The following is an 11,915-nucleotide window of genomic DNA, read 5'->3' on the forward strand; positions in this document are numbered from 1 at the left end:
TACATTGGCCCTTCAATTGACAAAACCCGTATGGCTTATGTCTTTCAGCCGCCCCACGCAGTCCGTCGGTTTCCTCGTCCCATTCTCAGAGGTCTATAGAAAGTCTTTTTGCCGCCAGGTAACTAGAGCCCAGCGATGCTGATATCGAGCTTGCTCCTGCAGGAATCCTTATTTGTCCTCTTGTGGCAGGTTGACCCTCAATAAGACGAGGCTTCTGACCCGAGCAGCCAAAGGATTTATGATCAAATCTCCTGGAAAAGGCAGCGAGGAAAGCGAGAACGAGAAGAACATTGACTACCTGCCCCTGGTGAGTACCAGGATCCTCACATCTGGTTGCGGATTCCCTCAGCTGGCTCCTTTCCTAAAGGGGTTGCATCAACTGCAGATTTAAAGGGATGCTCTACTTTTATCTAAGTAATGTGCTCCTTCATTCTCTCCTTTGGCAGCTGTACAAAATACATAAGTCCTCTCTCCAGGCATGCTGATAGGGGGAATCTTCCTGGCAGACTGCTAGAGATAAAGATGTTTCTTCTCCTGCTTCTTCTCCCCTCTCACAGCATGTAGCCTCATACACAGCAAACTACAGCTGCAGCTCCCCCCTGTCTGCTATATACAGCATTAGGCCTCGTGCACAGGGCCCTTGCTCAGCCGTTCCATGCATTGGGGACCGCGATTTGCACAGGCAAGATCCGTGCACATTTTGCAGACGGATCCAGGCCATGTTCCGGAACATGTTCTATTTTTTGTGGTGTGGAGGCCCAGAGAGAAACCCCACGGAAGCACTCCCTAGTGCTTCTGTGGGGTTCCGTGCCTCCGTTCCGCAACGGACCTTCTGGATCTGTGATGCGGTGCAAAAAACGGCCGGTGCCCATATATTGCAGACCTGCTGTTTGTGGGCCACAATACGGACACGGCCAGCACACGGCCGTGTACATGAGCCCTTACTGTAGAGGATTTTTGGAGACAAAGGAGGCTTGTGAACACTTAGGGCCTGTTCACATGGCAGATTTTTATGATGTCAAAATCTGCAGCAGAAACTGACGCGGTTGTTCACATTGAATGCCGCGGACCCGCTCCTGACTTAGCTCCACTGAACGGAACTACGCCACGAGTGGACAGACACTGGGACATGTCCTTTCTTGGTGCGGTCTTGGCTTTAAAGTATCAGTCTGCAAAACTGCAGCGCTGCCTCCCATTCAAAATAATGAGAGGAAGACGCCATGCAACTGCTGGTGGAATTTTGGCATGGTGCCCATGCTAAAATTTTGCTGGCAAGTTCTGCTATGTGAACAGACCCTTAGAGGTTGGCTTAAAGGGGTTCTCCAGGAATTAAGAAAATGAAAATACGTAAATATTACTTTATTATAAATAAATTCCCAAATACTTTTCATTAATTATAATGGCTCATTTTGTCTCAGGAGCAATAATTAGGAGAACTAAAATGGCCGCTGTCCTGTTAGTACACAAAAAACCTGTCCTAATCACACTGAAGGACAAGTTACTTCAGAGCACTGAGGTAAAGAGCTGCCTCATCCTCCTCTCTGCTCTGCTTGTCAGGAGTTATGGTCCTGAATACAGTTTAATATGATCTTTAGCTGAATCTCTGAAGGAACGGAGTTCATGAGGAGACATGAAGTACAGAGAGGAGGTGGGGATATGGCTGCGTCCTGCTGTGTGATTAGGACAGGTTTTGTGTGTCTTAATAGGCGGCGGCCATTTTTTTTCTCCTAATGATTTCTCCCAAGACAAAAATTAGCCATCATAACTAATGAAGGATATTTGGGAATATATTTATAATAAAGTAATATTTGGGTATTTTCATTTTCTTAATTTATGGAGAACCCCTTTAACCACCTCCGGACCGCCTAACGCAGGATCGCGTTCCGGAGGTGGCAGCGCTGCGCACAGTCACGCATATACGCGTCATCTCGCGAGACGCGAGATTTCCTGTGAACGCGCGCACACAGGCGCGCGCGCTCACAGGAACGGAAGGTAAGAGAGTTGATCTCCAGCCTGCCAGCGGCGATCGTTCGCTGGCAGGCTGGAGATGTGTTTTTTTTAACCCCTAACAGGTATATTAGACGCTGTTTTGATAACAGCGTCTAATATACCTGCTACCTGGTCCTCTGGTGGTCCCCTTTGTTTGGATCGACCACCAGAGGACACAGGTAGCTCAGTAAAGTAGCACCAAGCACCACTACACTACACTACACCCCCCCCCCCATCACTTATTAACCCCTTATTAGCCCCTGATCACCCCTAATCACCCCTGATCACCCCATATAGACTCCCTGATCACCCCCCTGTCATTGATTACCCCCCTGTCATTGATCAACCCCCTGTAAAGCTCCATTCAGACGTCCGCATGATTTTTACGGATCCACTGATAGATGGATCGGATCCGCAAAGCGCATCCGGACGTCTGAATGAAGCCTTACAGGGGCATGATCAATGACTGTGGTGATCACCCCATATAGACTCCCTGATCACCCCCCTGTCATTGATTACCCCCCTGTCATTGATTACCCCCCTGTAAAGCTCCATTCAGATGTCCGCATGATTTTTACGGATGCACTGATACATGGATCGGATCCGCAAAACGCATCCGGTCGTCTGAATGAAGCCTTACAGGGGCATGATCAATGACTGTGGTGATCACCCCCCTGTCATTGATTACCCCCCTGTAAAGCTCCATTCAGATGTCCGCATGATTTTTACGGATGCACTGATAGATGGATCGGATCCGCAAAACGCATCCGGACGTCTGAATGAAGCCTTACAGGGGCATGATCAATGACTGTGGTGATCACCCCATATAGACTCCCTGATCACCCCCCTGTCATTGATTACCCCCCTGTCATTGATTACCCCCCTGTAAAGCTCCATTCAGATGTCCGCATGATTTTTACGGATGCACTGATAGATGGATCGGATCCGCAAAACGCATCCGGACGTCTGAATGAAGCCTTACAGGGGCATGATCAATGACTGTGGTGATCACCCCATATAGACTCCCTGATCACCCCCCTGTAAAGCTCCATTCAGATGTCCGCATGATTTTTACGGATGCACTGATACATGGATCGGATCCGCAAAACGCATCCGGTCGTCTGAATGAAGCCTTACAGGGGCATGATCAATGACTGTGGTGATCACCCCCCTGTCATTGATTACCCCCCTGTAAAGCTCCATTCAGATGTCCGCATGATTTTTACGGATGCACTGATAGATGGATCGGATCCGCAAAACGCATCCGGACGTCTGAATGAAGCCTTACAGGGGCATGATCAATGACTGTGGTGATCACCCCATATAGACTCCCTGATCACCCCCCTGTCATTGATCACCCCCCTGTCATTGATTACCCCCCTGTAAAGCTCCATTCAGATGTCCGCATGATTTTTACGGATGCACTGATAGATGGATCGGATCCGCAAAACGCATCCGGACGTCTGAATGAAGCCTTACAGGGGCATGATCAATGACTGTGGTGATCACCCCATATAGACTCCCTGATCACCCCCCTGTCATTGATCACCCCCCTGTCATTGATTACCCCCCTGTAAAGCTCCATTCAGATGTCCGCATGATTTTTACGGATGCACTGATAGATGGATCGGATCCGCAAAACGCATCCGGACGTCTGAATGAAGCCTTACACGGGCGTGATCAATGACTGTGGTTATCACCCCATATAGACTCCCTGATCACCCCCCTGTCATTGATCACCCCCCTGTCATTGATCACCCCCCCTGTCATTGATCACCCCCCTGTCATTGATCACCCCCCTGTCATTTATCACCCCCCTGTCATTTATCACCCCTCTGTAAGGCTCCATTCAGATATTTTTTTGGCCCAAGTTAGCGGAATTATTATTTTTTTTTCTTACAAAGTCTCATATTCCACTAACTTGTGTCAAAAAATAAAATCTCACATGAACTCACCATACCCCTCACGGAATCCAAATGCGTAAAATTTTTTAGACATTTATATTCCAGACTTCTTCTCACGCTTTAGGGCCCCTAGAATGCCAGGGCAGTATAAATACCCCACATGTGACCCCATTTCGGAAAGAAGACACCCCCAGGTATTCCGTGAGGGGCATATTGAGTCCATGAAAGATTGAAATTTTTGTCCCAAGTTAGCGGAACGGGAGACTTTGTGAGAAAAAAATTAAAAATATCAATTTCCGCTAACTTGTGCCAAAAAAAAAAAATTTCTATGAACTCGCCATGCCCCTCATTGAATACCTTGGGGTGTCTTCTTTCCAAAATGGGGTCACATGTGGGGTATTTATACTGCCCTGGCATTCTAGGGGCCCCAAAGCGTGAGAAGAAGTCTGGTATCCAAATGTCTAAAAATGCCCTCCTAAAAGGAATTTGGGCACCTTTGCGCATCTAGGCTGCAAAAAAGTGTCACACATCTGGTATCGCCGTACTCAGGAGAAGTTGGGGAATGTGTTTTGGGGTGTCATTTTACATATACCCATGCTGGGTGAGAGAAATATCTTGGTCAAATGCCAACTTTGTATAAAAAAATGGGAAAAGTTGTCTTTTGCCAAGATATTTCTCTCACCCAGCATGGGTATATGTAAAATGACACCCCAAAACACATTCCCCAACTTCTCCTGAATACGGCGATACCACATGTGTGACACTTTTTTGCAGCCTAGGTGGGCAAAGGGGCCCATATTCCAAAGAGCACCTTTAGGATTTCACAGGTCATTTACCTACTTACCACACATTAGGGCCCCTGGAAAATGCCAGGGCAGTATAACTACCCCACAAGTGACCCCATTTTGGAAAGAAGACACCCCAAGGTATTCCGTGAGGGGCATGGCGAGTTCCTAGAATTTTTTATTTTTTGTCACAAGTTAGTGGAAAATGCTTATTTTTTTTTTTTTTTTTTTTTCATACAAAGTCTCATATTCCACTAACTTGTGACAAAAAATAAAAAGTTCCATGAACTCACTATGCCCATCAGCGAATACCTTGGGGTCTCTTCTTTCCAAAATGGGGTCACTTGTGGGGTAGTTATACTGCCCTGGCATTCTAGGGGCCCAAATGTGTGGTAAGGAGTTTGAAATCAAATTCTGTAAAAAATGACCTGTGAAATCCGAAAGGTGCTCTTTTGAATATGGGCCCCTTTGCCCACCTCGGCTGCAAAAAAGTGTCACACATCTGGTATCTCCGTAATCGGGAGAAGTTGGGGAATGTGTTTTGGGGTGTCATTTTACATATACCCATGCTGGGTGAGAGAAATATCTTGGCAAAAGACAACTTTTCCCATTTTTTTATACAAAGTTGGCATTTGACCAAGATATTTATCTCACCCAGCATGGGTATATGTAAAAAGACACCCCAAAACACATTCCTCAACTTCTCCTGAATACAGAGATACCAGATGTGTGACACTTTTTTGCAGCCTAGGTGGGCAAAGGGGCCCACATTCCAAAGAGCACCTTTCGGATTTCACAGGTCATTTACCTACTTACCACACATTTGGGCCCCTAGAATGCCAGGGCAGTATAACTACCCCACAAGTGACCCCATTTTGGAAAGAAGAGACCCCAAGGTATTCGCTGATGGGCATAGTGAGTTCATGGAAGTTTTTATTTTTTGTCACAAGTTTGTGGAATATGAGACTTTGTATGAAAAAAAAAAAAAAAAAAAATCATCATTTTCCACTAACTTGTGACAAAAAATAAAAAATTCTAGGAACTCGCCATGCCCCTCACGGAATACCTTGGGGTGTCTTCTTTCCAAAATGGGGTCACTTGTGGGGTAGTTATACTGCCCTGGTATTCTAGGGGCCCAAATGTGTGGTAAGGAGTTTGAAATCAAATTCAGGAAAAAATGAGGAGTGAAATCCGAAAGGTGCTCTTTGGAATATGGGCCCCTTTGCCCACCTAGGCTGCAAAAAAGTGTCACACATCTGGTATCCCCGTACTCAGGAGAAGTTGAGGAATGTGTTTTGGGGTGTCTTTTTACATATACCCATGCTGGGTGAGATAAATATCTTGGTCAAATGACAACTTTGTATAAAAAAATGGGAAAAGTTGTCTTTTGCCAAGATATTTCTCTCACCCAGCATGGGTATATATAAAATGACACCCCAAAACACATTCCCCACCTTCTCCTGAGTACGGAGATACCAGATGTGTGACACTTTTTTGCAGCCTAGGTGGGCAAAGGGGCCCATATTCCAAAGAGCACCTTTCGGATTTCACAGGTCATTTTTTACAGAATTTGATTTCAAACTCCTTACCACACATTTGGGCCCCTAGAATGCCAGGGCAGTATAACTACCCCACAAGTGACCCCATTTTGGAAAGAAGAGACCCCAGGGTATTCGCTGATGGGCATAGTGAGTTCATAGAAGTTTTTATTTTTTGTCACAAGTTAGTGGAATATGAGACTTTGTAAGGAAAAAAAAAAATAAAAAATCATCATTTTCCGCTAACTTGTGACAAAAAATAAAAAGTTCTATGAACTCACTATGCCCATCAGCGAATACCTTAGGGTGTGTACTTTCAGAAATGGGGTCATTTGTGGGGTGTTTGTACTGTCTGGGCATTGTAGAACCTCAGGAAACATGACAGGTGCTCAGAAAGTCAGAGCTGCTTCAAAAAGCGGAAATTCACATTTTTGTACCATAGTTTGTAAACGCTATAACTTTTACCCAAACCATTTTTTTTTTACCCAAACATTTTTTTTTTATCAAAGACATGTAGAACTATAAATTTAGAGCAAAATTTCTATATGGATGTCGTTTTTTTTTGCAAAATTTTACAACTGAAAGTGAAAAATGTCATTTTTTTGCAAAAAAAATCGTTAAATTTCGATTAATAACAAAAAAAGTAAAAATGTCAGCAGCAATGAAATACCACCAAATGAAAGCTCTATTAGTGAGAAGAAAAGGAGGTAAAATTCATTTGGGTGGTAAGTTGCATGACCGAGCAATAAACGGTGAAAGTAGTGTAGGTCAGAAGTGTAAAAAGTGGCCTGGTCTTTCAGGGTGTTTAAGCACTGGGGGCTGAGGTGGTTAAGGTGGAAAAAGAGCAACTATATATGTGTGTGTATATATATATATATATATATATATATATATATATATATATATATATAGGTAGGCTTTGTACATAAGAAAAAGTTCTGCAATGCTCTCTAATTCCTGACCATTATCAAGAGCTCTGCTTGCTGTCGAAGGTTTTAAGCATCTGTTTTACATCCAGGAACTGAAAATCCATCCTAATTTAATGCATCTCACAGGCGAAGGTTTGTTACAATTGTAGCCAATCTAAATCCTTCTGTTAGGTAGACAGCCTTCTGTTAGGTAGACAGACTCCCAACTGATACATTTTACTTGCACTGATACATAGTAACAAACTGTTGTAACAGGGGAGACATTTAAGATGTAGCTGCTGTATTTGTGTCGTACTAGCTCCGTATGGGTTTTCGCCCACCAGTTCTCTGACTGCAAGCAGATGTCTTAAAATGGTTAAGAATTGAAGTGTATTAGCAAGTTCAGAACTTTTCATTTTCCAATAATGATGCTGTAGGTAGATAAAACTGGAAACCCCCTTTAAAATCCAGTAAAATCTGACCCCTTACCTACTGAACACTGGTGTGATGATGCCTCGTTTTGTTGCCCCCCCCCCCCCCCCCCTTCCTCTAGGTGACTCTGCAGTTGGCTTGTGGAGCCTTTCTACTGAACAAGGCCTTTGCAGATGAGGCCAACATCCCGATGGACAAACTCAAGTGGACATCTCCATTCACGAGTCACCGTACCACTCTGAGCCCAATGTCTCATGGCTCTTCTCCATCACGTAAGGACCCCGGACTTGCTTCGGCAGGTACGGGACACCTGCTCGCCCCTGACAGTGACCATCACACCACACTGAATGGGTTTGGTGAAGATGTCTGCCAGCAGCCCCGAACACGCCACCTCTCCAGCAGTGCTTTGGACAGTCCTTCTGGATCCTCAAAGTCAGAGAACGAACTGACCCTCCCCGTCCTTCCCATACGGCGCTTTTCATCTCCTGACAGCACTCAAGACTCTGCCTCCATTCACACAGACAGCGGACTGGGGTCTGAGTCAGATGGTACCGAGGTCCAGTCTTGGATGGAGAGCATTGAGGAGCAACGCAGGTCACATCCAGAAAGCATGATCTGGGCCACAGCCGTAGCCCTGGCCTGGCTGGAGAACAACTCCGCCTCTTACTTCACCGAGTGGGAGTTACTAGCGGCCAAGGCTGACCGGTGGTTGGGCAAGCAGAAGATCCCAGAGGGGCGCACTCTGGCCACGGTCAAGTCTGCCGCTCAGCAGCTTTTTGTCTTGCTTCGACACTGGGATGAAAACTTGCAGTTCAATGTCTTGTGTTACAACCCAAACAGCGTGTAGCTGCTGGGACCATGGGGTGGGGGCGACCTCAACCCTGATGTCTGTGTGTTGTGGTATGGCTGTGTTGTGAAGAGTTTTAGCAGTGCTCTCAGTAGGGCAGGTGTGAGAAGAAGTCTCTACAGGTGGCACCATATGCGGTGATAAAGGTGCCAGAGCTGCCACCAGCCTAGGCAATGTAGGTGTCTTCCTGAAGGAGACAAAGGCAAAAATGTGCCACCAGGGGCCATGGAAGCTGTCCACCAAGATCTGCCTGTAGTCGGGGTCCATTTGCACGTCTGCCCCATGGTGGGTGTGCAGGACACCTTTTTTACGCCACTTTGTGTACTTCTGTGTGTGTGGTCTGCTGCACTGCAACCCTTGCATGCTTCCTTGTGCTCATGGTGGTCTGTCCCACCGTTTCTGGTGACTTACCTCCATCCCCGGTTGTATGGGGGTCTTCCAGCTTTGTAGATGTGTGTGGCAGAGTGTGAGCTCTGGGGTTATAGGGAGGTTTTCTGTCCATGGTCTGTGTGTGGCACATGTGTGGCCCCCAGTCGTGCCCACTTCTGTCTTCTCTGTGAGAATGTCTAAACAGCCAAGTGATATTCTAGTTACTGTGGTGTCCTTATTGGGGAGGGGGATATACCTTGCAGGAATGTGGGATCAGCTCTATGCATGGGGTCCTGGGCTCTTCTTGTGTTTGAGGTCGAGTTACTCGATTAAATATTTTCTTTTTGGTTGTCTGTGCGTTTCGGGTGATGGTTTTTTGAGGGGCGGGTTCTGCGCGTGGGGAGGGGGGTTGATTTTAGTGATTTCAGTGTTGGGCCTCGCCCGGTATTTTAAGCTGCACATCAGATCTACCTTCTCTTTTTGCGCTTTAGTACGTTCTGATCCCACGTGCTTCACGTAGGATTCTACACAGCTGTCTTCCTGTACACAATTCTGTAGGTCAGTCTTCTAGATAGATTGTCATGCCTTCACTTACGAGTGTATATGTGTCACGCCGGAGGGCGGAGAAGCATCCTGTCCACCTTGAGATTAACTGTTAGCTCCTCCTCTTTGACTCAGAAGGAGGACACTTCCTGTTGAGTCAGGGCAGTAAGAGTCATGTGATCCCTCAGTGCAGACACTTATTTCCTAAGATATTTGTCGCCCCCCTTATGGTAGACAGTTCATGGGAAGTAATCTTACCCTCTAATTCAGTGTTATTGGGGCATCTGGGCATGGGGTGATGGGTTTCCTTTTAAAGGAGGAGTTTCACTAGTTTATAGTTCTCTACCTGATCCTAAGGTTTCGAGGTCTCAGATCCAAGGATCCATCTTACATCTTAAAGGGTCTTCACAGATCCACCACCATTTCGCCAGTTGTGAAGCACTGGCCACCCATGAGCTGTTCCAATTGAATGTGTGAACGGTGCAGCCCTACCCCCCGTATCAGATTTAAGGGGTACTCTACTTCACTTTCTCAATTGGACAGCACAATTGAGGAGATCCCAGTCTGTCAATGGCTGAGAGTGCTGTGGACCAGTGGGCACTGGTTTAGCCCTTTTAAATATGACAGCATCACTTAAAGGGGTTGTCCAAGTTATATTTATTGAAGACCTATACTCAGGATAGGTCATCAATATCAGTTCGGCGGGGGTCCGACACCCGGCACCCCTGCCGATCAGCTGTTTGAAGAGAAGGCGCGCGCCGTGCCAGCGCCGCCTCCTCTTCACTGTTTACCTTCTCGCTGTCGCCTCTGCAGCTGTGAGTAGGTGTGATTACACCCAAGCTGTCCCATTCATTTCTTTGGGACGGATCGCTTTTATACAAGTGTATGGGAGCGATCCTTCTTATAGAAATGAATGGGACAGCTTGGGTGTAATCACACCTACTCACAGCTGCAGAGGCGACAGCGAGAAGGTAAACAGTGAAGAGGAGGCGGCGCTGGCACGGCGCGCGCCTTCTCTTCAAACAGCTGATCGGCAGGGGTGCCGGGTGTCGGACCCCCGCCGAACTGATATTGATGACCTATCCTGAGGATAGTTGTATAGAAAGGACCGGCACTCGCTTTGGTTATAATTTTCAAGTGATTTTAATGGTCACATACATGTGGTAAGTGACGCGTTTCGGCTACTATGAGCCTTTGTCAAACATGTTTGACAAAGGCTCATAGTAGCCGAAACGCGTCACTTACCACATGTATGTGACCATTAAAATCACTTGAAAATTATAACCAAAGCGAGTGCCGTTCCTTTCTATACAAGTATCTGCGGACCTTCCCTGGAGACGCGCACCGCATCGCCGACAGCGGAGTGCCGCCTGTATCTTCCTTGGATCTATCCTGAGGATAGGTCATCAATAAATATAACTTGGACAACCCCTTTAAAGGGTTTGTGCCATAAGTGATTTTTCATTGTATTTGTATAAATTTCTCTAGCTCCCATTCCTTCTTCGATTGATTTTTTTTATTTATTTATGATTTACCTCATTTTCAGTTTTCTCTTATCCCCCCATGCTTGAATCCCACTTTCTGTATTTGCCATGTGTCAGTGAGATCATGTGACACTGGCCACGCCTCTTGTTCTTACCAATGAGGGTCCCTAGCATCATCTGTTGGGCGGGAGACATTTATATTAGTTACCTGCTGACATGCTGTCTGTGAGATGCAGTTGGTTACAATTTGTGAACTACTACTCTCATCATTTCCCATTGAAGCCGATGCGGTTTGTGAGACCATATATGGGGTACCTTATTTTTATGTAAATAGAGTTGAATCCTTAATGAAACCTTCCACAACTTTGTAATAAACTTTCTCAAAATCTCTGCTTTCGGTCAGTGTATGAAAACCTTCTTGACTACATCTTGAGGCTGAACACTTGCCTTGACCTAATGCTTCTTACAGCTGAGGTTTTGTTACACTTGTATGCAGTCTATATACCAGGATTAAGCGTTATTTATATAAACCCTTTGGAAATTCCACTAGTGACTGTGCATCATCCGCTCGTATGAGCTGCTATACTCTGGATGTAAACTAAGGTGTATCCGCTGTATGTGCTGTTGACTGATCCTGTCATGTACATGATGTCTACCAGGACTTGTATACTTTGGTACATCTTCTGCTGCGCTGCCGTCCGGCTGCACCCTCGTGCCTTCTGTTCATTCAGCTTGGTTCTTACTTTGGCTGTCAGAGGATTCGGCATCAGGAACTATTATATTTTTGTCTGCATCAAAATAAGATTATTGATCTTGTATCATGAGATTTGTGTTCAGTAAAGTGATATTTTGTGAACAAACACTGCGTGACGTATCAATTCATTCCTATCACCACAGAAGATTTACTGGATAGATAGATAGATAGATGATAGATAGATAGATAGATGATAGATAGATAGATGATAGATAGATAGATAGATAGATAGATAGATAGATAGATAGATATGAGATTGATATGATAGATAGATAATAGATAGATAGATAGATAGATAGATAGATAGATAGATAGATAGATATGAGATTGATAGATATGAGATATAGAAAGATAGATAGATA

The 11,915-nt window shown here is 45.5% G+C and overlaps 1 protein-coding gene across 1 annotated transcript in view; it reads left to right on the plus strand.

Moving 5' to 3' along the window:
• The window catches only part of VWA5B1 (von Willebrand factor A domain containing 5B1), a 71,374-nt gene extending 62,971 nt beyond the window's left edge, over nucleotides 1–8,403 (plus strand). Inside the window, exons 19-21 of the mRNA XM_040422522.1 lie at nucleotides 49–118; nucleotides 190–307; nucleotides 7,678–8,403. Of these exons, the coding sequence (XP_040278456.1) occupies nucleotides 49–118; nucleotides 190–307; nucleotides 7,678–8,403 (914 nt within the window). The remainder of the gene's footprint in view (nucleotides 1–48; nucleotides 119–189; nucleotides 308–7,677) is intronic.
• Nucleotides 8,404–11,915: the final 3,512 nt, after the last annotated feature.

Source organism: Bufo bufo, chromosome 1 (genome assembly GCF_905171765.1).
Source record: "Bufo bufo chromosome 1, aBufBuf1.1, whole genome shotgun sequence".
Classification (NCBI taxonomy): domain Eukaryota; kingdom Metazoa; phylum Chordata; class Amphibia; order Anura; family Bufonidae; genus Bufo; species Bufo bufo.